General features: G+C 40.0%; 1 protein-coding gene across 10 annotated transcripts in view; it reads left to right on the top strand.

Annotated features, from left to right (window-relative positions):
* huwe1 (HECT, UBA and WWE domain containing E3 ubiquitin protein ligase 1) overlaps positions 1-16183 on the top strand; it is a 47599-nt gene extending 31416 nt beyond the window's left edge. For 8 of the 10 annotated variants that reach the window (XM_042004447.1, XM_042004441.1, XM_042004442.1 and 5 more), the window contains 25 exons: positions 64-224; positions 1249-1291; positions 2495-2863; positions 3024-3234; positions 3483-3607; positions 3701-3921; positions 4040-4431; positions 4585-5233; positions 5350-6061; positions 6154-6242; positions 7975-8131; positions 8218-8350; positions 9118-9320; positions 9410-9645; positions 12107-12209; positions 12373-12522; positions 12666-12911; positions 13011-13128; positions 13216-13356; positions 13445-13732; positions 13923-14028; positions 14188-14305; positions 14631-14812; positions 15064-15254; positions 15344-16183. In XM_042004447.1, the coding sequence (XP_041860381.1) occupies positions 64-224; positions 1249-1291; positions 2495-2863; positions 3024-3234; positions 3483-3607; positions 3701-3921; positions 4040-4431; positions 4585-5233; positions 5350-6061; positions 6154-6242; positions 7975-8131; positions 8218-8350; positions 9118-9320; positions 9410-9645; positions 12107-12209; positions 12373-12522; positions 12666-12911; positions 13011-13128; positions 13216-13356; positions 13445-13732; positions 13923-14028; positions 14188-14305; positions 14631-14812; positions 15064-15254; positions 15344-15446 (5447 nt within the window). In that variant the 3' untranslated portion in view covers positions 15447-16183. The remainder of the gene's footprint in view (positions 1-63; positions 225-1248; positions 1292-2494; positions 2864-3023; positions 3235-3482; positions 3608-3700; positions 3922-4039; positions 4432-4584; positions 5234-5349; positions 6062-6153; positions 6243-7974; positions 8132-8217; positions 8351-9117; positions 9321-9409; positions 9646-12106; positions 12210-12372; positions 12523-12665; positions 12912-13010; positions 13129-13215; positions 13357-13444; positions 13733-13922; positions 14029-14187; positions 14306-14630; positions 14813-15063; positions 15255-15343) is intronic. The other 2 variants (XM_042004445.1, XM_042004443.1) reach the window with 2 other exon arrangements.
* Positions 16184-27485: the final 11302 nt, after the last annotated feature.

The following is a 27485-nucleotide window of genomic DNA, read 5'->3' as shown; positions in this document are numbered from 1 at the left end:
TGCTGCACCTTTGAGATGCACCCACAACAAAGATGTCAGGCTAACGTCTGTGTTCAATTTCAGTGGTGAAGGTGCCTATCCTGCAGCATCTGGAAAGTCTAAGGGATGAGGAACTGGAAGAGCGCAGGGAGAAGAGGAGAAGGCAGCTGGCTGAAGAAGAGGAATCAAAACAGAATGAGAGGAGGGCTTCTGGAGCTGAACAAGCCAGAGAACAGAGTTTACAGGTTGGTAAAGAATAGATGTTGGCTGTGTATAAAGAGGAGTTTTCTCAACAGTTCCTTTTTATGCCAGTTACTACTGCAAGGATCTTTTTATAAACTAGGGCTATTGATATTATAAGCTGCATGAAAAATTAGGTAAATACTGATGATAAATGCAACTGATCAGTCTGAAAAGAATGACTTGATACAATTTAGTGGTTGTAAGGCAAGAGCCACCATTCACTACATTAATGGGTAGTCAAAGTATTTGAGTGGTTAAAGTTGAACTCAAATGACACAATATGTGTGCAGCTCATTGTAAATTACTGATGTTTCAACCCAATAACGTAACATGCAACTCAATACAGTAATATTATTTTCATCTTTACAGCTTAACTGACAGATGTAATGAACAGCTTAGTCTACAGACATGCAGAAGAAGGAATTAACATTAAGAGGACTTCCTTATGTTTTAAATAAGGATTTACTCTGAAATCTGTCCTTTAAAATAAATAATAAAATAGTAAAAAAAAGCAACTTGGTTAAAATTGTAATTTCCTTGGTTATTACCAAATTATCTGTAATGTAGTTATACTGGTGCTCCTTTTTATTAGTAAGTAACGTTAGTGCTGCTAATGAAAAAGGTTGGGCTGTTGCCATGGATGCATTTTAAAACTACCACAACGTTTTGCAGTTTGAATCTCAGTCAGTCTGTTGTGTTCTTGGGTAAGACACTTCACCTATCTCCAGTGTCTGTATCACTGGTGTATGAATGTTTGTTGTTGTGGATTAGTGGCCATGTTTCTCCTGGTCTGCCTCAGGGCATCTGTGACTACTTATGTAGGTCACCAAGTATGAATGTGGCATGAAAGAATAATGGATTTACTGTAAAGTACTTTTACATTACATCATTACAAAGTGGTAACAGTAGTAATTTAATGTTTTGACTGAGTTTTGATTATTTTCAAACATGTTCTAGCATTTACAGTATTACCATATTTACTTTTCTTTCTCCCCACATGCTCATATGTCTACTTTTTGTTTACAGGGTTCTGGATTGGGAACAGTTAATGGTGCAGAGAACACTGCAGGTATTGATATTTGTAGTATTTTAATTTTTTTTTTGTCTTAATGTTGACCTTTCTTTAAGCATTTTGGATAGTACAACTCAATGAAGACTACCAAGAGGCAAGCAGCAAGCTTGTTGTGCGTGCTGTGGGATGAGGTAGTAGTTTGTATAGTTTTAGGATCACACCAGATCTGGGAGATAACTATACAGTCTACTGTCTTTCTCATGGCAACGCCATATCGGCTCGACAACTTCTCTCAACTTGACTTATCTCGACCCCCACAGGGATGATTGCTGTTAGCTCTGTTATATTGTGGGAGGCATTTTCCTGACATGGTTTGGGTTTTCCCATCTCCTTTAAGGGAAGGGCCATTTTGAATCATTAAAGTTCTGAGTGATTATTCTAACATTTAAATCCTGATGAGTGGTCTCCTCCAGGATGACAAAAGCCTCATCCATAAAGCACAAAGCACTACTAAATGGTCTGTACATGGTGAAAATCACGCAAACCATATTCAATTAAATTCAGCTTTATTTATATAGCGCCACTTCACAGCGTCATCTGGGCACTTTACAGACAAATAAATTCTAGCCAATTCATAATAACTAATAGCCTAGTTTAAAAAAAAAAAAACAATTTTGTCTTTGATCCAACTGATGTCAAGATTCGATGCATTCTGTTGGTTTGATGCATATGTTGTGGTTATACCCATCAGCAAGCCCATGTGTATTTTAGACCAGCTCTCTTGTACTGTCGACCACCATTATCAAAATACAAACAAGGAAATATATTTGTCATGTCTGAAAATGAGATCAGTCTTTTTAAAAACCACCACCTTGCTTGGACAATTCATGGTTTTTTTCTTGTTCATTTTAGTTATCACCCATATGTATATTGCATTCACTGCATTTTTTTTGCAGCTGCCTGTGCTGTGGTGAGGTAGTAAGTTGTGTTGTTGTTGGGGATCATGATTGTGTACCCCGTTCAGGAGATAACTATACAACTTACTGCCTTCCTCATTGGAGGCTTATTGCTTCTGTCAAAAATGGTTTTATTTGTATATTTGCTTGTGTTGAATTTCCTCATTTTAATATTATTGACAACTGTAAAATACCTGAAGACTTTTGCCTGCATTTGAAAGTAATAACACGGTTGTACTTTTATAATCGTGAACAAGTACAGAGCTATTTTAACACAGCATCATTTTTTTCCTGGATGTTACAGAAGGTGAGCAGGCTCAAGGTGGAGCGATGTCATGTCTGGACCCACCCAGAGTCTCTGAGGGCTTCCTTACTGCTCCCCCATCTGGAGAGGTCACCCCAACCACACCTGCTCCTCATGAACAAGCCCTAGTCTCCCTGGAGACTGCTATTAGTCAGCAGGTCCACCAGCCAATTGCTGACCTGCTACTGGCTGAGTCGCATGCCAGCTCGTTGGCTGCTCTGGCAGGACCTGGCCTTCCACCCTTATCAGCAGCTGAGAGGCTAAACAGTGAAGCCGAAGCATCTCAGATGGAAATGTCCCCGGCACCCACAATTGGTGAGAGGGTCGGAGAAAGTGGTGGTGGAGGAGCGTTGGATGAAGGCAGGGAAGGTAGACTAACTTAAAAAAAAATACATTTACACAGACTGGCCAACAATAAGGGCAGATGCCAAATTTTTATTGGAAATTATTGGTGATTAAGGTTGATGCTAGAGTTAATAGTCTTAAATCCTATGAGATACAAATCACCAATCGCCTCTTTTTCTCTCAGCATCCCTAAGTCCAGACATTGTGGAGAACTCAGAGCCTGCAGTAGTAGGTGTATCACAGCTGGAAGGGTCACCCATGGATACCAGCAGCCCTGCCTCTGCTACCCAGGAAGAAGCTGCTCCCAACCCTGCCCAGACAGCTCAGTTGTCTCAGGAGCTCTCCGGCAGTGGAGAGAGTGGGCTGACTGACAGGCAGACAGATGCAGACACCGGGTAAGTAGTAGCTTCAAATAACATCTCTAGGTTTTACAGATACCTTCTCCTTCTTCATTGGTAGTTTTCTTTTTCCAATGTTTTTGCAAAAATGCCTCAGTGCATTTTCTTAAATGCAGACAAAACTGTTTATTCAGTTAAATCTCAAAGCACTTTCTGTCTTAACATTTTTATATATTCCCACAAGTACTTTAGTCATGAACATATTTTTACTGAATGACGATAGTCTTTGTCTTTGAATTTAACAGTTCTACGTCTGTTTCCTCCCCTGGGGAAACGATGCCCAGGAGTGATAGTGCCGATAGCCAGTCTCAAGCTATCCAAGAAGAGCCTCTCCCATCCACCAGCAATGAGGAGGAAGACCCACTTGCAGGTAAAATTAATTAATACATTACTTCTTATTTTTTAATGTTCTTTTAGAGAAAGAAATTATATATGATAACATTGGGCTTTTTTTATTTGGCAGGCATCAGTCTGCCAGAAGGTGTTGATCCTTCATTCTTAGCAGCCCTTCCTGAGGACATCCGTCGAGAGGTGTTGCAGAATCAACTTGGCATCAGACCACCCTCCCGTCCTCCTGCTGCCACCACTCTTTCCTCTTCAACTGCACCTGTTCTAGGAGGACCAGGGGTTACAGAGGTCAGCCCCGAGTTCCTGGCAGCACTGCCACCTGCCATCCAGGAGGAGGTGAGACATTGAAATATTGCGTTGCAGTAGACAGTCTTTTAAAGAAGTGCAATTTCCAAGCAAACTAATCAAATTCACAGTTAAGCCTTTTCACTAAGCATGCCATTGGTTTTCATAGGTTCTTGCCCAGCAACGAGCAGAGCAGCAGCGAAGGGAGCTAGCCCAGCAGCCACCACAAGGAGATACTCCCCTGGATCCAGTCACCTTCATCCAAACGCTGCCTTCAGAGCTCCGTCGTAGTGTCCTCGAAGACATGGAGGACAGTGTGTTGGCTGTCATGCCCCCAGACATCGCTGCAGAAGCAGCAGCTTTGCGTAGAGAGCAAGAGGCACGTCAGAGACAACTGATGCATGAGAGGCTATTTGGTCATAGTTCATCTTCAGCCCTCTCAGCCATCTTGCGTTCACCAGCCTTCACCAGTCGGTTGGGGAGCAATCGTGGCGTCCAGTACACCCGACTAGCTGTCCAAAGAGGAGGAACATTTCAAATGGGTGGAGGAACAAACCACAGGTAAGTTCAAGAATAATAATAATAATAATCCGTTTTAAACACTTTTTCTCCTTTCTTTGCTATAAGGCATTTATAAAATGGCACTTATGTCACTGAAAATCATACTGAAATTCTGACAAATTGACCTGAATGTTTGATACTTTGTGTCCTCAGACCATCCAGTTCAAGTGTGGATTCTTTGTTGCGTCTTCGTGGACGATTGCTGCTGGACCATGAGGCCTTGTCCTGTCTGCTGGTTTTGCTGTTTGTAGATGAACCGAAGCTTAACACCAGCCGACTTCATCGTGTGCTCAGGAACCTCTGCTACCATTCTCAAACACGTGGGTGGGTCATCCGCAGTCTGTTATCAATTCTCCAACGCAGCAGCGAGAGCGAGGTATGTGTGGAGACCTCACGTCTAGAAGATTCCCGTGGCAAAAGAAGTGCCCAGGGAGCCTGTGGAGGAAAAGGCTCTGCAACCTCCTCCCTCTCTTCGTCATCTTCATCCTCTTCCTCCATAGAGCTTTTAAATCGGGTGGAGTCTCGTAGTTCCAGCCAGCTTTCCTGGCTCTCTGTCTCTATGGATGCAGCCTTGGGCTGCCGGACAAATATTTTCCAGATTCAGCGAGCATCAGGTAGGAAGCATGCTGATCGGCATTCAGCTGGTAGTTCCACTGGATCCGGAACACTAGGGGGAGGAATGTCAGGCCCTACTACAGGAGTCACATGTGCTGGAGGTGGAGGCTCCACAGTTCACATCCACCCACAAGCTGCTCCAGTAGTCTGTCGACATGTGTTGGACACACTCATCCAGTTAGCTAAGGTGGGGGTTGCCTTTCTTGATATCTGTTACATTATTTCTTTTCATTTATATGATGAATGAAAATCTAAATAAACAATCATTAATCCCTTTATTTCTTTCCTTATCTGACCCTGCAGGTGTTCCCCAGCCACTTCACCCAGCAGCGATGTAAGGATTTGTCAGCTTTGTCCTCAGACCTGGATTCTCGTCTTTGTTCAGGTCCCTCTGGGGGAGTGAGCATAGGTGGGGGCTCCAGGTCAGGGTCTCAGTCTCAAAACAACCCTAATGCCTCTGGCACCCAGAACTCCTTTGGGTCTTCTGGTGTGACTCCTCAGTCTCTGGGCATCTCCACAGATTTTTGGGACCTGCTTGTCAAGCTTGACAACATGAATGTCAGCCGCAAGGGCAAGGCCTCCATGAAGACAGTGCCTCTGGGTGCTAACGCAGAGGCTGAGGGAGTACAGTTCAGCTTAGAGACTTCTCCTCTTGGTCAGCTTATGAACATGCTGTCTCATCCTGTAATCAGGCGTAGCTCCTTACTCACTGAAAAGCTCCTGCGCCTGCTCTCCCTCATTTCTATTGCCCTGCCTGACAACAAGGCCACTGAGGTGCCTGCTGGACATCCTACCCCACAGGCTGCCAATCCCAACATGGCAAGCTCAGGAGCAACAGTCTCAGTCACAACACAGGGCACAACCTCAGTGGGCTCTATCCAGCCCACTGTGGTAGTCCCAGGGGCCTCTGTAGGCTCGGTAGCCCAGGGTACATCCTCAGGGACAAATTTGGCAACCTCCCAGACATCCTGTACAACAATCTCTATACCCACTTCAACTGGAACAACCTCTACAGGTACTATTTGGTTTTGTACAATATATTGGCTCAGTTTAATTTAGCACAACAAATTTTCTGGAAAGAAATAATTCTGTAATTTGCCAAAACAGGAAAACACAGAGGCACTATTGGCAATACAGAGAGCGACAAGATGGCCTCCTCCGGACTCACGGAGAAACAACTTCAACTTTCTGTGGAGGTAGGGAGAAAAACCATCAGTTGTCAAGAGAGAGGGATGGCTGTGTGAATTTTCATCTTTACTTGATGATTTTTTTTTGTTTGTTTAAATCAATGTTTGGCTGCATAACTTGAATCAGTTGATGTAAACTGCCTCCTAATACACAGGAATTTGAAGAAAAAACTCCAATGTAGTCGTGCCAGTCAGCCTCTGAAAAGCCATTATAGATTAAGTCTTTGTGTTCAGAAAGGTGTCAAAGAAGCCGTGAAGGTGCATATTGCTAATGATACACTGCTCATTCCCAGGGTGAAAAAGTCTTTTTTACATAAGTGCAAGATTTTTTTTTTTTTTTTTATCTTTATTTAGTTTTTTATTTTTTATATAGGAGGGCATATTTAAATGCAAAAATGGGAAATTTAATTTTTTTTTTACTTTTGTTTGCATTATACCAGTTTCACTGGTGAAAATTATTTTTGTAATGCCGTGCAATGTTAAATTTATGTTTTCAAAAGTGGTCAAAATACTCAAAAGGGAAAATGTTATTTCCAAGAGGAGGCACTTTTATGTCTTTAGTTAGTTTGAAGTTGTATTGTGACGTGAAGCATGTTCAGGTATATTAATGTCAAGAAACTAGCTCCCTGGTAGTTTGGATATAGCTTGTAGCTGCTAGTTGTACACGTTTTGTGGTGAAACTATATTGTTTACAATGGCAGGGCATAGTATTTTGTTTCATAAGCATGTATCAAAGCTTGTTTAGTTGCTCTTTAAATTCACAAACTTGCAGACGGGAGGATCAAAATTAAAGCAAAACTTGTTTTAAGTAATTTCTGGGACTTTTCCAAGAAAGCCAAAAAAAAAAATGTTGTGAAATAAATCAGATTTTACTTTTCCCAACTACATTGCCCAAACCTAAGCCACAAACGAATAGTCAATTTTAGAAGTTAAACCTGAATTTTTTTCATTTTTTTATTTTGTCATCTTGCTCATTACTAAGAAAAAATATTGTTCATGTCTGCTTTGTAATTGTTGCATTGGGCTTGAAAAAATGGGAAGAATGCCATATGTTAAACAAGGTCTTGTTCAAGGTCAGTCCTGATCATATAAAGATTGAGACGGTCTTGGCACAAAGAGGACCTTGCTTATATTTAGCTGTAACTTTTTACTCTTTTTGCAACAGAGACACTAAAATATTAGGACAGGGTCTCATGTTTGGTTCAGTAAACATTTCAACATAAACATGAACAAACATCTCCCGCACACTCTTAACAGCTGCTGTTGTATAAAATTATTCTGAGTTACTTAAGAAAAGCTTAAACAAAAATAATGCTTTATACAGCTTTATTTTGTGCATTGTTTCCCTGTAAAGTCAACCTTTGTGTCCTCAAATGGGTGGTCTGAGTATTTATAAATACCTGTTCATAGCTGTCCAGTTTTGGCATAATGTTAACCTAACTGCTTGTGAGCCCTTTTTAGAAGAAAAATTATTTAATGTGTGGCTCTTAAGTAAAAGATGAATAATTTGAGGTAGAAGTATCTCAGAATGTTTTTTGAGGCTATTTTATGTGCCTTCTGAGACTTTGTGGGAGACTGGTTTGAGATGAGATACATCACCACCAGCTTTGGCCCTGGTATGACCCTAAATTTGCAACCTGAATATGACTGTTTTGATCAACTCTTAGTAATTTTTTTTCTCTTTTGTTTAAATCTTTCTGCAGTTTGATAATTCCTTATTTTTCTCATTCCTTTTTGCAAGGTGTTGACATCTCATTCATGTTCAGAGGAGGGTCTTGAGGATGCTGCTAACATTCTGCTGCAGTTATCAAGAGGAGATGGTGTCACCAGAGACACGGTGCTCAGACTGCTGCTCAGTGGAGCTAGACATCTCGGATACACTCTTTGCAAGCAGATTGGTCAGTTTTGGGCATCTGGGCTATATCTAATCTTGTTCTTTTAAGCAAGTACTGTTTGTAAAGTTTGAACATTTTTTTTCTCTTAGGCACATTACTGGCTGAACTCAGAGAGTACAACTTGGAGCAGCAGAGACGGGCACAAAGTGACTCACACTCCCCGGATGGACCTCCTGAGGATTCGTCCATATCAGCCAGATTAAAGGGCAAGATGACCAGCAGGTAAGCAAGTGATGATTCTGACAGCTGTCAACATTTGATGTCAATGACACAAGACAGGAGTGTCTGGCAGATCGACAAATTGTTGTTAAATTATCCTAAGTGTTTTTACAATATGTTATAATGGTAAATATATAGGGTTGAAACTTATAATTGAATTATGCGATTGGATCGATTACAAAAAATGGTCTATTAAAATTCTAGTTACCGACACTTCGTTTAATTGTTCCGTTTAACACATCACTACGAGTTTGTAAAACCTACTTCCAGTATTACCTGCCAATAAATGAGAAGCACGCTTGTTTGCTGATGGCAACAGGAGATGATGTAGTCGGCAGAGTGAGGAGAAAATCGATAGCGTAGAATATAGGAAAACAGCCAGAGAAAACATCAGTGCCAAGTGTGGGATCATTTCGAACTCAAACCAAATAAAAACTCTATTGTGCATTCACTGTAAGACCATTGCTGGTGAAATCTATTTTTTGTTGCCATTGTTTAAAGACAGAATATAGTGCTGTAGCTGCAAAAGGAGTTGACTGCAACAGTATATTGTAATATATAAATAAGTGTTACAGAGTTTTAAACAATTACTTCTGTTACATTTCAGTCACAAGATCTGCATAGGGAAAAGCTTATCCGATTAATCAATGATTTGATCGTTCACAGTGGCAGATTAATCGATTATTAAAATAATCGGTAGCTGCAGCCCTATTAATATGTAGTTTCTACAATTTCTCTTGACTTTTATGTGTTTGTTGGCTTGGTCACAGGTTTGATGGGTCAGAGAGCGTGGTGATTGTGGCCGCACAGAAGCGTACACTAGGGGGACGTGAATTGCAGCTTCCCTGCATGAGCTCACTAACATCAAAGACTTCTACACAGAAGTTTTTCTTGCGAGTGCTGCAGGTTATTATCCAGCTACGTGAAGACACGCGGCGGGCCAATAAAAAAGCCAAACAGACAGGCCGATTGGGTAAGAAGATGATGCATATATATTCCTAATCTGTGCATATAAAGTTTTTGTGACAGTGGTAACTTATTCCTCTCTTTCTGAAACGCAAGGCTCCACCAGTTTGGGTTCAGCCAGCAGTATCCAGGCTGCAGTGCGTCAACTTGAAGCTGAGGCTGACGCCATCATCCAGATGGTGAGAGAGGGGCAACGTGCACGTCGTCTCCAACAGGCCCCCCCACCCAGTGCCCCCTCTGCCTCTGCTGCCATTGCTGCCGGATCCTCAGTGGCTGCCCCTCATGCTCCCACTGGTGCTGCTCCCCCTGCTGGCACAGCTGCTGCTGCCACGGTTAGCATGGGCTGCACTGACAGCAGGCATACTCTTAACTCAAACACTGCACACATGTTCAATGTAAGACCAGTTTTGTGATGAAAAACATTAGCTACTCAGTGTGACCATCACAGTTATTTATAATTAGTGCAGTGGTTATCAAAATGACAAGATGAGCCAGCTGACTCAGTGGATGGATTTGAGTATAAAAAGAACATTGATGGAAGACAGGACATGCATTACACCCACCTCACTTTTCCCAGTGATAGGGTTCAAAACCCACACTTCCTGCATTTTTTTAAAAACTTTTCCTGCAGTTTTTTTTTTTTTTTTACAAAATGTCGCTGCTCTCTTCGCTCTCTGGTCGCTGCACAGTTGCAGTTGTCCCTTCTCCTCCCCCCTCTGTAAGTGATCAGTTTAAATGGTAACAAATATTTAATGTTAATTGAACTTCACTTGGGTAAACATCAGATATCCAAGACTAAATGCAGCATGCAATGTACTTCTGTATGTTGTTTCACATTATCTCTACCATATTCCAGATCAGGAGTGTCAAACTCAAATACACAATGGGCCAAAATGAAAAAAATTGTTTTTTCGAGGGCCAGACTGGTTCACTTTTTATTAAAAACTTATTAAAATGATCTTATTGCACATATTGAACCTGGAACAAACTGAGCCTATTCGTTATTGCCTATAAAACATTAATCAAGTCAAGTCAACTTTATTTAAAGCTTGTTTAAAAACAACATATGTTGTGCTGTACAACTTAACGATAAAAATAAAAAAATTGGGAGTCTAAAAAATAAGTTTTTTAACAAGATTAAAGAATGTCCACAGTTGGTGAGACCTAAATATGAATGGGGAGGCTGTTCCAAAATTAGGAATTGTGCCCTCTTAAATTCAGCCTTAACCTCAGGACAACAGGAAGTGACTGGACAGCAGACCTCTGCGATCTAGAGGGAGCATGTGGTTTTAAAAGATCACTGAGAAAAGAAGGGGCCAGCCCATTAAAAGACTTAAAAACAAAGAATAGAATCTTAAACTCAACTCTAAAACTATCAGGTAGCCAGTGCAAAGAAACTAAAATTGGTGTGATATGGGCTCTCCTCTGAGTGCCATTTAGCATGTGGCCAATTGCATTTTGGACAAACTGACCCACACTTGGATAGAGGCTGTTGCCGTAGTCAAGTCCAGATTAAATAAAAGCATGAGGGACTTTTTAAAAATCAGAAAATGCTTGACTTTTGCTTGATTTCTGAGCTGAAAAAACCTGGCTCCGACTGCGGCACTTACGTTTGTCAAATAAAAAGGCGCTATAAAAACTGATTTATCTGGCTATAAACTTTTTTCTTTTTATCATTGGAGTCTTAAGTCTTTGCGTAGCAGTGATAAGCCATACAATACAGCATCACCCAAAGTAAACAACTGTTGATATTTAAAATATCATTGGCAAGTTTTTTTTCACTTTTTAACATTAGATGATCACTTAAGTTGTAATAATCAGTTCAATATTTCATAAAATCTAGATTAAAAAAAAAAGTATTATCTGTGCCCCCCCTTTTTCTTGTCAGTAGCCCTGCCTGGCCTCCCATCAAAACTTTTCTAGACGCACATCTGCAGAGCTGAAGTGTAAATCCTTTCTACCACCTGTCAACTACTTTGTAAGAGAAGGCCTGCTCTGATTTGTTTCTCAGAACCTGTTCATAATTTGTCTCATCTTTTGGCCCCTTAATGATCAGCTCTGTGTATCCATCATCTGCACAGAGAACCAAAAAAAGCAACTAGAGCAGCAACATTGATTTAAAAAAAAAAAAAAAAAAAAACTTCAGGATAAGTTTAAAAAATGCAGGAAAAGTACCGATGTTAAGGTACCCTCATCCTCCATTGGTCCGATACCCATGGGTTGTTCCATCAATGTTCTTTTTATACTTAAATCCATCCATAGAGCCAGCCTGCTCATCTTCTTCCATCTTGCCTCTTGACTCCTCCATGTCCTGCATCTGTAACAGAGAAATGACAGATGGATGGGGCTTGTCATGCTGCACATGTGTTAAATACATGAAAATATTTCTTACCGCCATTAAGAGATGTGTATCTCAAAACCTGCAAGTATGTTGCAACGTGCTTTAATCCAGTCATTTGCTACCTCACTTTGTTTATGCATTGTAATGTTTCTCTGCTGCCATGGTGAGCATTGATGGTCTCAACCGACAAACTAATGTCAGTGATTCATTGCATTATCAGTGTTTTTACATTGACATTTTCTACTGTTTACTACTGTACTGCCTGCTCTACTGATGTCTGTTTGCTGCCTGATTTGGCCTTGTGCTTCTTCCCTTACACCCTTCCCTAAATACTTATTCTATTGGAGGATCATGGGAGTGTCATATTGCATGGCTGTCTAGAGTCAAGCTGCATTCCTATAAAAATAACTTGTTTCCAGTTGTTGATCCACTGTCTGGTTTGTTTTCTGTAGTCTGAAGTGCAGTCAGTGCCAGAAGCTCAAGCAGCACAAAGGGATGATTCTCCAATGGATGTGGACCAGCCATCTCCTCTAGAGCAGGACCCTGCACCTCTAGGTATGGTTAACTTTTAGCCTATTGCCAACCTAAAACCTATATTTGTTTAATGTTTATACTTAAACAAATAGACATATTTTTTGTCAAACTCGTCCCCAGTCTTAACAGGCAAAATGTAATTGTTGCATATTATTTATTCTGTATCTGAATTTCTCATTTATAGATGAAGAGGGAAATGGTCAGTCAGAGAGTGAGGAGAAACTTCCAGACCTGCCTTTGCTCAGTGAGCAGCTGTTATTGGATGAATTATGGGACATGCTTGGGGAGTGCCTAAAAGAGCTGGAGGAGTCCCATGACCAGCATGCCGTACTAGGTATGTGTAATTTCTGCTTAAGAAATAAATATTTTGGTTTAAGTATGTCTGTTAGTAGGAGCTTTATGTATTTTTATTTATGTTACAATAAGTCTTTTTTTTTTTTTGTTTGTTTTGTTTTGTGTGTTTTTTTCCCCCCCCAGTTCTCCAGCCTGCTGTGGAGGCCTTCTTTCTGGTTCATGCCACTGAACGTGAGAGCAAACCTCCTGTTAGGGACACGCGGGAGAGCCAGCTTTCACACATCAAAGATGAGCCTCCTCCACTGTCCCCAGCACCCCTTACACCTGCCACACCTTCATCCCTAGACCCATTCTTTTCCAGGGAACCATCCTCCATGCATATCTCTTCAAACCTGCCACCTGATACCCAGAAATTCCTCCGGTTTGCTGGTGAGTCTGAAATGTTTGAGTAAACAGAAGAATAAAACTTAATCTGTTGTACAGCTTTTAACACGTCCAGTTCTTTTTTTTTTTTTTTTTTTATCATAGAAACTCACCGCACAGTGCTTAATCAGATTTTGCGGCAGTCTACCACTCACCTGGCTGATGGGCCTTTTGCAGTCCTGGTTGACTACATTCGCATCCTGGACTTTGACGTTAAGAGAAAGTGAGGGGGATTTTTTACACCTGTCCTTTGCCCTGTTGGTTCTTCGTTTTTGAATGTTTAAATCACTAATAACTTTTCTGTCTGAAGGTATTTCCGCCAGGAATTAGAACGACTGGATGAGGGTCTGAGGAAAGAGGACATGGCTGTGCACGTGAGACGAGACCATGTGTTTGAGGACTCATACAGAGAGCTTCATCGCAAGAGCCCAGAGGACATGAAGAATAGGCTGTAAGGCTTTGTCTCTCTTCTCTTTCTCTTTGTCTCCTTTAAATTCAGAAACACTAAACCTGTTTCAAAATCTACTCTTCTGTTACAGGTACATTGTGTTTGAAGGGGAGGAGGGCCAGGATGCTGGTGGCCTGCTGAGGGAATGGTACATGATCATTTCCCGGGAAATGTTCAACCCAATGTACGCTTTGTTCCGTACTTCACCAGGGGACCGTGTCACCTACACCATAAATCCTTCATCCCACTGCAATCCCAACCACCTCAGCTACTTCAAGTTTGTGGGTCGCGTTGTGGCCAAGGCAGTTTATGATAACCGGCTACTGGAGTGCTACTTCACCCGCAGCTTCTACAAGCACATCCTGGGCAAGAGTGTCAGGTATGTCCAATGACAGTTGTTACAGCAAAGTTGTGTAAATTGATGAAGGCATGTTCCAAATACAGTAATCATCCCAACAAATCCCTATTGATTACTACATAAAATGTAAAGTTCAGTGATCTCATGAAATATACAATTACACCTTCCTGAGTATATGAATTATATGGATGGATGTTTTTGGCTTCATCAGGTACACAGACATGGAAAGTGAGGACTACCCATTCTTCCAAGGTTTGGTGTACTTGTTAGAGAATGATGTGTCTACACTGGGCTATGAGCTGACATTCAGCACAGAGGTTGGTGTCCAAATGTTTGAAGTTATATTTAATATTATTGCAACATTTGTTTTAAAAAAAAATACTGTAATTGTTCCTTTTTATACACCCTACAAAAAGTTTGTCAATGAATGTTCCTCCCTAATTATTTTTTATTTTTTTAACTTTTAACTTTTGTAGGTCCAGGAGTTTGGGGTGTGTGAAGTGAGAGACCTCAAGCCAAATGGCGCCAATATTCTTGTCACAGAAGAAAACAAAAAAGAGTATGTGCACTTGGTGTGCCAGATGAAGATGACGGGTAAGGTTGTCATTTCGTCAAAATATGTATTTCCCAGGGAGTTATGCTGTATTTAAATAAGGAACCGAGGGGGGTAAAAATGTATTCATGTAATGTTGGTTGATCAATGAACTGCTTAAATCAGCCGATTGTGTTTTAAATTGTTGTTCTAAGTGAAACCACTTGGCGGCAGCAGTACAGTTTTTAATATGCGGCCCAGTTTAAGGCGTTTCAGCTGCTGCACACCTACAATAGCTAGTTAAGCTTTGCATTTTCTTCTGCTCTGGTTTTAGAAAAATGTTTATCAAATAGAAAAGTTCTCAATTTTTTTTTCTTTCTTTTGTAGGTGCAATCCGCAAACAGCTGGCAGCCTTCCTTGAAGGATTCTATGAGATCATCCCGAAACGGCTGATTTCCATCTTCACAGAGCAGGAACTGGAGCTGCTCATTTCTGGCCTGCCTACCATTGACATTGATGACCTGAAGGCCAACACTGAATATCATAAATACCAGTCCAGCTCAATCCAGGTATGGATGAGTGAACACATGCACAATTATGGAAATTATTCAACTGTGAAGAAGAACCGAAATTTTATCATTTGATGAGCTGGTTTGCTAAGTTTTGTTGTTTGTGGAATATTCGAAGTGAACCAGTTGATTCCATGTAAATTATCTAAATGGTTTATTGTGACAAGAAATAGACAAGGAAATAAATACATACATTATAATTGAAAACATTTATAACTTCTCTTTGTTCCCTTCACTCACCAAAATGATAGATCCAGTGGTTTTGGAGGGCCTTGCGGTCCTTTGACCAGGCAGATCGGGCCAAGTTTCTGCAGTTCGTCACTGGCACATCGAAGGTTCCTCTCCAGGGATTTGCTGCTCTGGAGGGCATGAATGGCATCCAGAAGTTCCAAATTCACCGTGATGATCGGTCAACCGACCGCCTACCATCTGCTCATACCTGGTAAACCAACAGTTCTGAAGAAACAATTATAAAAAGGACTAAATCAAAAAAAAATTAAACTAACTTTTCTCCCCTCCCCTCCCCCCCAGCTTTAACCAGCTGGACCTTCCAGCCTATGAGAGCTACGAGAAGTTGAGACATATGCTGCTGTTGGCCATTCAGGAATGCTCAGAGGGATTCGGACTGGCTTAATCCACAAGACTTTTAACACACACAGACATGCATACACTTAATTTAGGTTTGCCTACTCATGACACATTCACACTGATAACCTCTGAACGCACGCACACACTATCATAGATATTTCTGGATTAATTGTTGAATGGCCTAGTCTTGCTGGTTTCTATTCCATATAAAACATATGAAACCAGCAAGTGAAATAGACTGATTGACATTGCATACAACACGGAGAGCCTCATTTTGACACGGATGTGTCTCCCTTCCCAATTTATGGTAAATGCAATGGAGGATTCAGAGGATAAAACATGGACTAATATAAGACGTTTTCTTCATTTAGTTTGATTTCTCTGTACAAAAGGTTTGGGAGTTTATTATGTTCAATCTTTTTTGTTTTCTGGCTGTGTATAAAGAAAAAAAAAGAATGTTGTTTGAACAGGATGGTTATAAAACCTTTGGGGAAAAAATGTTGGTGGTTGCCTGTTGCAAATTTGTGACTTCACAAGCCTGGACAATGGGAAACATTTTTATGAACGACTTAAAGTTTTGGTGATATCCACAAAAATGCACTTTTCAAAGTTTTGTGGCATTTTTAAGGAAGGATGGTACAAAAAATAAAGAGAAAACTTGAAGGTGATGAAGACAAAAAAAACCCAACAAATTCTAGAGTATTTTTGACTATTAAATTGCTGACCCAGCCTTGAGCCTTTGAATCAGAGTGGAATAACTACATGAATAAATGCATAAAATTCCGTTCATTGTCTCTTAACAGTGTTTTAGCCATTATTTGCAGTCAATTTATTTGATCAAAATTCAATGTCCATTCATGTGTGATTGGACAGCAAAGTCTCAAATAATGCTGTTTGTTTTTTAATTCCTCCATTCTATGTTGATCCCAACAAAGAAACAAAGGGATGAAATCATTACTGTGTTTAATAACTAAAGTTGTCCCGTGCCACGTGAAGCTGCTGGGTGGAATCCATCTTTTTCTATCAGGAGCTTGTTGCAGCCATGTGCCCTCCACCTTCACGTTGTGGGCTGTGTGACAACACCGCAGCATACCTTCCTCCAGCCCTAATGGGCTTTTTTTTACGTGGTGGTGGTACAGCTTTCATCTGCTTATATTTAAGACCACATGGCTGGGAACAGACCTGTTTCTGGGTCTTTAAGATTTGAGGTTTAATGACAGGACAAACACAAACTTTCTCATTGTCACAATAAGCAAAAAGTCTGCCATAATTTTGTTTGTATCATGATCAAAAACTTGTAATTAATTTCTGTTTCAAAGGAATTAATTGGAATTGGTTGAATTAGTTTTTCATAAATCCATTACATTAAGCTGTTAGAAGTTAACTTCAGGGTGCACTGAAATGATGGCTGTATATAGCAGTGAATGAGGCTTCCAGGTGTTTTGACCTGAAGTGCAATTAAATTTAAAGTATGCCTAAAATAGACTTGAAGCCTTAGTTAAAGACCACATCACATGACCTCTTTAACAGAAAATTAAATGGGCACTAATTCAGCATTCACTCTTCTGAACAGTTCAGTGTGTTTATCCAGCATTCATCCAAAGTCAATGCTGTGATCAGGAACCACATAAAATTCGCTGAATGCTACAACTTTTGGTAAAGTTTCATGCCAATTGAAGTTTTGTAGAACTGATGTGTCGACATGCCTTCTCTTTGGCTTTTAATTTAGCAATTGCTAAGACTTTTTGACTAACTTCAAACTTTAATCCCAGGGTGAAATGTTTTTGAGGAGCAGGTTTGCTTTTGAAGAAGCTTCTAAATGAACACACTTCACTAATTCTTCTCCAGCTGCAGGAGCTCCAGAGCTGTCCCCACAGTCGGCTGTCTCTGATGCTGCAGCTGGGTTTCCAGTCTATTGTCCAGCTGAACATTTAGGTATTTTTAGTTTTCAACCTAAATAATCTGTCAACTGGATTTACATATAAAAACCTTGATAGTTGATATTTCTAAAGGGAGTATATGGATACTATGAGAATCGTTTAGTGTGTGTGTAAATACAGATGAAAGAAAAAAAAATTGTGAAAAATGTAATTGATTTTAGTGATTCAACTTAAGATAAACTAATATATAGACTCAATATGCAAAGTGAAATATTTCAAGCATTTTGATGATTATGGCTTACAGCTTATGAAAACCCAAAAATCTAAATATCAGAAAATTAGAATAGTGTGAAAAGATTCAATGTTGTTGCCTCTAGGTGCCACACTCTCATCAGCTAATTAAACTGAAACATCTGGACTACTGGGCATTTACATGGTCTCTCAATGTATTTCAGTAGAATTCCCAATCATGGAGAAGGTTGCTGACCTGACAGTTGTGCAGAAAACCATCATTGACACCCTCCACAAGGAGGGAGAGCCTCAACAGGTAACCACAAAAGAAACTGGAAGTGCTGCATCAAAGCACATCACTAAGTGGAAGGGAAAGGTGTGAAAGAAAAAGGTGAACAACCAGCAGGGATGACTGCAACATGGAGAGGATCATCAGGAAAAGGCCATTGAAAAACATGGGGAGCTTCACAAGGAGTGGACTGAGGCTGAGTTAGTGCTTCGAGAGCCACCACACAAGTTACTCCTGAACAAAACAACGTCAGAAGTATCTTACCTGGGCTAAAGAAAAAGTAAACTGGTCTGTTGAGCAGTGCTCTAAAATGCTCTTTTCTGATGTGCAAATTTTGCACCTTATTTGGAAATAAAGGTGCCAGAGTCTGGAGGAAGAATGGAGAGGCAACAATCCAAGACACTTAACGTGCAGCATGAAGTTTCCACAGTTTGTGTTGATTTGTGGAGCCATGCCATCTGCCGGTGTTTGTCCACTGGGCTTTATTAAGTCCAGAGTCAACACAGCGTCTGCCAGGAGATTTTAGAGCACTTCATGCTTCCTTTAGTAGAAAAGACTTTATTTTCCAGCAGGACATGACACCTGCCCACACTGCCAAGAGAACCAGAACATGGTTCAATGACTAAGAGATTACTGTGCTTGATTGGCCAGCAAACCTTCCTGACCTGAACCCCATAGAAAATATGTGGGGCATTGCCAAGAGAAGGATGAGACACATGAGACCGAGCAAAGCAGAAGAGTTGAAGACCGCTGTTGAAGCCTCCTGGTCTTCCATTACATCCCAGCAGAGCCACAGGCTGGTAACATCCATTCCACACCGCATTGAGGCAGTAATTCATGCAAAAGGGGCACAAACCAAATACTGGGTTCATGCAGTGCATGACTATACTCTTCATTCAATATCCCTTTTTAAAAAATATTATAACATATTTCTTTGAGTCTCATTACCAAAATTATTGGCTCATTTACTTTGACTCTCATATGAACTTAATATTCATTCCATTCTCAATCAAATGAGTTCAACATGATGTTGACCTGCAGCTATAACAGCTTCAATTATTTTGGGAAGGCTTTCCACAAGATTTAGGAATGTGTTTATAGGAATTCCTCCTGAAGTGCATTTGTGCGGTCAGACACAGGTGTTAGACAAGAAGGCCTGGCTCTCAGCCTCCGCTCCAATTCATCCAAAAGATATTCTATCGGGTTGGGGTCAAGACTCTGTGCACCCCCAATACACACACACACACACACACACGTATATATATATTTTTATCTGTATGTAAATACGTGTAAACACACACATAAACCCTTTTTAATGATGACCTCTTGTGACTAAATGTGTTCCTTGACCCCTCAACAATCCCTCAATTAACCTAAACTAAAAAGAGTTTGTTGAAATATGTAGAATATGTCAACATTTTAAAGTTCCTCTTTGAAACTTGTGTAATGACTCAAAGTCTCGCCTGTTCAGTAGAAAACAGGATGTGGCTTCAGCTGCTATGCACGATAAAGTTTATCTGTTTTTCTATTCTGACTGACTTGCTTTACTGGTTCATGTGACTTCATAATGTGCTCAATAAAAAGGCTGCGCTAGGGCTAGAGCTTTGGATTTGACACCAGATACTGTCTGAGTGCTGAACCACTGTCTCTCCTCATCGCGATGCAGAAAGCCTCAACCTGAGTTTTTTGTGTCTTGTTTCTTGATAGAAAAATACCTATCAGAGTTAAGTTAAGAGTTAAGTTAGAGTAGTTAATCAGTAAAGATGAAAATCTATCAGCCTCTGATCGCCACATTTTACACTTGTATTTGCGCCTCTCTTTTTCAGTTCCTCTTCAGCAGCACCACACCAGATGCCAGTTTAGTGACAGCTGGTTTACTGTAAAGTTAATTTTGATGAAGACAACATCTCAAACTTCCTCATTTCTAATTAGCCATAACACACATCCACCAAAACGGTTCCAGCAAAGACTAGTTAATATTGATTCCTCATAAACTACCAATTAACTCTTTTTTTCTGCCACGTGTTCACTTTTACTTTACTTTGCTTAGTTTCATTTTAAGGCAGTATCAGCAAAGCAAAGATGCTTTTGCCACAATCCTGTGATCAGAATTCAGCCTTCGGATACATTTGCTGTGACCATCCTTGTTTTTACCAACAAAATCCTAAATGTCACCAGAGATTTGGAGGTAATCCCCTCCGTGGAAATTGTGAAGCCACTGTACCCATGTTGTACCTCCCTGGGTTTCTCTGCTCTTGCATGCCTGCACTTGTCGCTCCTTCTTTTTCTCTCAGTTGTCCCAAGTGTATCCACCTTTGTTAAACTGCTCTTGCGTGCTGAATTCGTTCCACTTGAAGACCCCCTGGAAATCAAACTGAACCCACCCACCTGCCAATGTTTCTTAGCTGCATCTTTGACCCTCCCCCACCCAGCTCCTACTGAAAACCTATACACACCGGTGGTAGAATAGGAAGCGTCCATGTCTGATTTGGTGCGTGCTGAGGCATGACAAATGAAATTATAGTGCTGTCATGCGAAGGTTTCAGACCTCTCAGTAAGACCTGGTTTTACTGTGCACTGGCCCGCCACATCGCTTTCTGTCTGGAGCATTTGTTGTCTCACTTAAACTGTTTTGTAAGCATCTGTTGCTGTCTTGAGATTTTGATTTGCAAATACAGGAAAAGAAAAAATCCATGGAAGGAATTTGCCTGGCCAAAGATTTCATAGCATGTTCCGGAAGTTGGTTAACGTCATTAGAATATTGTTGCAACTTTTGCTTCCTGTAAGTGTAAGCATTCCTGCCAAATATGCTGTTGTAACATGCTCCCTCCCTACTGTGTGGGAAGCATAGTGTCCAAGTAAACAGATTATTTTCTCCATGTCACTGCAGTTTCCAGCAAAGTCAGTCTCAATGTTTTCAATTTCATGTCCTGGGAGCAATGAATGGTTGTATGTTGCAAGAAGTGAAAATAATTATGTTGGCTTTAGGACTTGATCTTTTTATTAAAAAAATATTTTTATTTCACCCTCTGAGAAAAAAATAGGCTGTGGTTTAAGACAGAAATCCAATAGTATGTGTGTAAAAACCAAAAAGAAAATCTTGTAGCAATGGTAATTTTCCTTCTCATCAGTGATGGTGAAACTAAGGGTTGGTGGAGTTCATTAATAATTGCTATCTTGTATATGAGCCTGTTAGCTTTCAAGCTTAATACTCCTGCTGCCTTCAGTGGCTGTGGGCTTAAACACAATACAGCACTCACAGAGCTGTACTGTGTATGTGTATATATATATATATATATATATATGTATTCCTAGCTCTGAGCCCTACTATACAAAGTGAGAAAACTAGTTCATTAGAATAACTAGTTTAATATTTTTACGGAAGTAAATTCTTTTCTTTGCAGAGTTCATTAATTGCATTCCCTATCATTTCTTGCATACAGGGTGGAAATGTGAACCTCTCTGGCTTCATTAGCAGAACAAACCAGTTAGCAGAGCCGTTATTTGGGTGGTGTCAAAGCAAATCAAGTGTTGTTTATTCATGGCAGACATCCCAAATATAAAGTGTCCCAGTGGAAGCTTTCAAATCTAATTCAAGATTTTATGTAACTCTTACATTTATCTCTATTCCTGGAGCTTCTTCTTGCAAATGTTGTGAATTCTACGCTCTAAATGTGTAGATGAAGGAGAAGTTTGACATATCAAGGTCGACAGGAGCAGCTACCAGTTTTGACAGTGGTGTGACAACTTGGGGAGAGTGTTATGGGGTGTTTTGGATGTGTCTGTTTTGTCATCACCTCCTGATTAGGCTGCCATCTCCACACTGCCTGTGAGGATGGAGTCGGGGCGGAGAGCAGCAAAGATAAGTGTCTGATAGAGATGGGATTTATGGCTCTATGAAGGGAGCCGGATCCTAAGGAGTCATTCTTTTCAAAGACACATTCAACAGAGTGGCTCGTTCTTCTGGTTATTATTTTTTTAGAATTCATGGAATTCAGTCAGGGGTAACTCATTATTATCAAGTAAATTATCACTGGTAGCAATTGTACTGTTTGGATCAGAATAATTCAAACTTATACACCCCACCAATATACACTCTATAATATACCATACTGTGGGAAGTATTCTGTATATAGGTGGTAAAGGTGGTGGGTATCAAACTCCAATGATGGCATATGCAACGTGTAGGAAGCGTGGATAATTTATGTATAAAAAAAGAACGGCTGGTAAATGAATGGCTCGCAACTGCGACTCGGTTGCCATCATTAATTTAAAAGAACCTTTCAAAAGAATCTATTCGTTCATGAATATCACATTTCTAATCTGACTATTGATACAGTGATTAATCGTTCTCACTTCACACTGGCTTTCCAAGAGCAGTGTAATTGTGTATATGAGTGTTTGCTTTAGCTGTGGGGTAAAAGTTAGGCTCAGGTGTGTGAAAGACCCAACACCCAATACAGACACAGAAAAAGACAAAAGAAGGTTTAACAGGACAAAAAGCAAATCATGTGACACTGAAAAAGTCACAGTGAGTATGTATAGTAGCAATAACAGAAATACTGAGGATATGCCCATGCTAACTGCAATAACAATATTAGTAATTACATATTTGGAAATAATAATATTAATAATAATAATAATAATATTAATTATTATTATTATTATTTTTTTCCCCGGACTAGAACAGCCATGGGTTTTTCTAGAAGTCTCGATGGAGTTGTCAGTCTGTATGATAATCCACATCTCTGAGGTTGCTAGCTATCTACCATTTAGCATTTACAACCCTCCTCCCCTTTCAGCCTCTCCTTCACCTCCCCTCAGAGGCACAGCGGTGGGCACCTTGTGGCATTTTAGAAGAGACAAGCACTGCATGAAATTCAGCCTAGTCACATTAGAGATCATATAATGTGGTCAGCTACTGAAAGCAGTCATTTGGAGAAGTATGAATGCTGAACAAAAGAGAGAGAGAATAAAGCAGCAGGTAACCTGTAAATATAACAGGGAGAGGATCAGGTTCCACTGGCTGACATTTTCATGTGTACTGCATGACACCGGTTTTTAGAAATTTCAGATAACTTGACCACAAATACTTGAATAGTTTATTAAGATAAAAGATAGTGGATAGTAATTTTTTTTAATGCTAGTGGTGGAAAAAATAAGTGAAAGGCAGATAACAAGTCATCATAGTTTCTTTGCTTTAACAACATGGCACTCTGCGCGTTAAGATCTTTCACAATAAACCTCCATTTGAATATCAATGGCATAATTTTAGGTATATGCAAGCCGTAAATTCCCATTTCCACTTTAACTGACTTGCCTCTTTTAGCCACCCTGATATAAAACGATGATGGTGCTCTATTCTTTGTTGAATCTTGTTTCTCTGAGGCTGACTGAGCTATTTGCATGCAGTTAACATGTTTAATGAAATGTCATCTGGTGAGCTAAGTGCTGGTCATATCGAGAGGATGGGCCACTCTAAGCATGGCAGGAAACTAAATCAGAGTAATTTTCCTTCAATTACAAAGTGATTAACGCCAGGTCAGAGACGGCTGGCTGACCTTTTGCCCACTTAATGACTTTAGCCAGATCAATACATCTCCAAAAGAACAACCACAGTGGTCACTGGAAGAGTGCAGATGTAATCTTGGGAAAAAAAGAGCCCAGTTCTCTGTTGTTATCCATCTCTGACTCTGTTATTCAACACTTCTTTTTGTCTTTGTCAGTTCAATACTTTTTTCCTCAGTTTTCCCCAAATCCTCCCTCCCTATGTTTTTCTGGATCTTTAGCCTTTGCAGGCTTTTAAACTTTCTAAAACTTTTTTTTAATAGAGTTCCCTACATGCCTTAGAGCAGCACATATAAAAGTAACATATTCATCTTTTAAATTAATCTACTTGTATTGCATTTTTTTCTTTTTTTTATTTATTTGAATTTCATTAAGGTGGTCCCCAAACAACAAAATAGACAGCAAGGCACAAAAACTTTATAGAATAAAAATTTGAAAGTAAAACATTTCAGAAAACAAAACTGTAACAATCACCACTTTTTCTGTTTAGTAAAATGACAAAAATGAAAATACATAAAAAGAAACAGCGACCTGTCCATCCCAGATTTACCATAGGATAAATGTTTTATCGGCTCTATTTTCAGTGCATCATTGTAAAAGGGAAAACCACATCATGAACTGAGAAAAAACCGAGGTCTTCTGCTTTGTAGGGAGCAAATACCACCATGGGATCAGGGAAGTCTTTGAAATCAGGAAGCAGGTTCCAAGTGCCATCAATATAGATAAGGGATCATACACCTTATCCCACACCTGGGATGCTGGGACAGAGTCGTCCCCTGCTGTCTGGAAAACCTGGACAAAACAGCTGACAAGACACGTCACAGCAGAGTCATGTGACCCTTCTGAAGAAGGCTACAGGTGTAGCTGAAACAAGGCTACACCTGTAGCCTTCTTCTTTACTACCTAGTTTACTTTTATCTTGGCTACCTGGGCTAGCCTCAAAACATCTGGGCTAAAGCCCCGGGAAAATCGGCTGGCGATGCCACTGCACAGCAGTAAAATCACTGAAGTGGAAGTAACTACTGCCGACTGGATCTCATTTCCTGGAGCTGTTTACCCCATGAACTCCACATTGTTCCAAACATTATTGGCCAACACGCCATGCGTTGCAATAAATTCCTGTAAACTATGAAACTGCTTTTTTTTTGTTATGTTTTATTTTTAGCATCTGTTTCTACTCTGTGAGCACTCTTCATAGATGGTTACCGTCACAATGCCTCAAGTCCAAATGCTTTCTCGGAAACATTTCACAAGTTTAAAATAGCTGATTCTCCTTTTATTCATCTTTATTTGGCCCAGCCTATCAGGTCTCCAGATGTCTGGTGTGAAACATATCACCAGTGGTTGTTCTTTTATTCTCATTTGAACCTTATCCTCACGTGTCAGTGCAGCCTGATGTTGCAAGACCAGAGAGCTTTTTACCCGTTCTCTCTTTGCAGTGATCCAAAAAAAACCTTTGAGGATGATTCACGTTTGTAACTTAAGACAATACGTATATCGGTGTATTTCTTTTTTGTGTTCAATACACCATCCTTAGTAAAACACAACCCTTTTTTTTTCAGTTTCTAATTTAATTTGTTGTGCTCTCAATATCAATACTTGTCTGAACCTCCACACCCTTACTGCAGCCATTTGCTATATTGCCCTGGTCTCTTGGCTATGATAAGCTGATGGAATTGTCTTTCATTCCCTCCGTCTTTTGCTGACTGCATGTTTTTCCCGCAACTCCAGGCTTTAAGTTGTTCATTCACAAGCTTTCCTGCTCCCTCTCAGTGCACCCGTCTTCCTCCTCATATATCATTCCGTCTCTCCCGCCAGTCTGCCAGCTGACTCACTTATAGTTGAGCTGCGGAAGAAGGAAAATGGAGTGAGAGCTTTTGCAAGGGCAAATAAAAAAGCAACTCAAAGATGAATGATAGCAAGTAAAATCCAGGCTTGATGATAAAGTGATAGTTGAGGCAAAAGTTTCCTCTTAAAGGTCAAGCAGACATGAAATTCTTACTGTGAGAATGTGAAACAATCAAGACATTCTCCCAAGAGATCAATTCAAGTGAGACTTCCTTTTGTCGATGCTAATTTCCCTCCAACCCTTTGAATATTACAATAGTGGCTTCTGTTTTAGTAGCCTGCACTGAACAGAGGTTGTGTGGATGACAAGACTTAGACTAAATCATAATAACTGTCAGATACCATCCTGTTGACGCTAACATTCAGTTTTTAGTTTCTTTGGAAATTTGCCTGTACGATCTGTTTAAAGGATCATTTCTACTGTGGAAGGAAGTGTTTGACTCCTATACGTGTTCTTTCATGGTTGTTGTCTTCATGCCTGGCTTAAAACCTGTTACAGTTTTAACACTGACTTCTCGGCCTTTCTTCAGCCATCAAGCATCTCTTGAGAGTAATAGCACAGTCACATTTAACAAGCATCATCAATCATTTATTCCCATGCTGTCTGCTGCTATGGCAGCTTATGTCCAAACGCCTGGCAGATACTCGGACACCAGAAGCAGATGGGCATACTGGCAACCCTCAGGCTTAACATACACAAAGGAAAAACAACAGCAGATCAGTGAAAGGAGGGTTTCCTGACTGGACGTGATGCTGCCCCAATTTCCATCCTGAGCTTTATTTATAGCAACAAATGTGGTCTGAGTGTACAACTGTGCTAATTGTCTTTCCTTTTGCAGTCCAATTTTAGGATCAAGAAAAAAATGTGTATGAATTTTTATGGTACACATGAATGGTATCTCCCTCTAATGTAGATCCAATAAAGAAAGTAAGCCAGTGAAGAACACAATAATAAAATAATGGCCAGGTGCTTTGTGGTGAAATTAAATAAACAGATATTGTTAATTAGGAGATCATTTGAAAGACTTTAGAATGTCCACAGCCTTGCAGCAGATCCAAACTCCTGCAAAGACCAGGGGAAACTCATCCATGAGTTCATTTCCAGTAGACTGGATTACTGTAATGGTCTTTTAACAGGACATCCCACAAAGAGCATTAAACAGCTGCAGCTCATCCAGAATGATGTTGCTAATGTTTTAACCAGGACTAAGAGAGCCAGTCAGTCACAGAATAGATTTTTAAACCCTAACGATTGTTCGCAAATCCTCAGTTTAGGCCCAGAATGCATCTGTGACATCATCAGAGAATGTAAACCTAGAAGAGCTCTTAGAGCCAGCTAGTCCAGACCAGAGTCCAGACTAAACATGGAAAACAACATTTAGCTGTTATGCTGCAAACAAGTGGACTGTTGCTTGCTTTTAATAACTTTATTTTACATGATTTTAATGTAATGCTACATACCATTTTAATTGTCTCATTATTTATGATTGTTGTTTCTCTTTAGATTCCTTTATGTATTTTTTAATGCTTCTTCTGAACCCCACTGTAATGCTTTTAATGTTTCATGGAAAGCACTTTGAATGATCTTGTACATGAAATGTGCTACACAAATAAACTTGTCAAACTTGTGTGTATGGTAAAGTGAAGTTGTGACATCACCCTTTGGTTTGTGACTTGCCATTTTGAAGCCTTGAACTTGGCATGTAGTCTTGTCATCTTAATCTTTTTTTTTATTTTGAAGTCAACATATTTGAAATATGGTGGGGCAGTGAAATGCCTTAAACCCTGAAACTACAAAACCTATGAAGCCTAATTTCTTTGAAATGGTAGTTACCAAATCGGTGTCCTTTTGCTTCCCCAGAACATTTGTCTACTGGTTATGACAGTTCTAATGAAAAAGATCAGGTAGTTCTGAGGGTGAAATTGAGCAGGAATTGTTAAAGGATCCAGAAGGTTTTGTAGAACAAAAAGTGCACTGAATGACTTACAAGTGTAAAGTGCCAGTTTACATAGTTTTTTTTATTTTTTCTTTTTATTTTCTTTTTTCAAAGCAAATGAAAGAATATTAACTTTTGATTTATTTATTTTGGATGAGCTGCAAATGGAAACGAAATGGAAACAACTGACTGGGACATAACTTACTATAAATCATGGTGCAGCAGACAAAGCATGTAAAACAAAAGATCTCTATCATCGTGTGTGGGATTATAGCCACCCAATGACATTTAACAATTGTGTTATCATGTCAGAACAAATGAACACAGCCAGA

Source organism: Melanotaenia boesemani, chromosome 13 (genome assembly GCF_017639745.1).
Source record: "Melanotaenia boesemani isolate fMelBoe1 chromosome 13, fMelBoe1.pri, whole genome shotgun sequence".
Classification (NCBI taxonomy): Eukaryota; Metazoa; Chordata; class Actinopteri; order Atheriniformes; family Melanotaeniidae; genus Melanotaenia; species Melanotaenia boesemani.
Note: the sequence above shows the minus strand (reverse complement) of the source record. Positions and strands in the feature narration are given on the sequence as shown.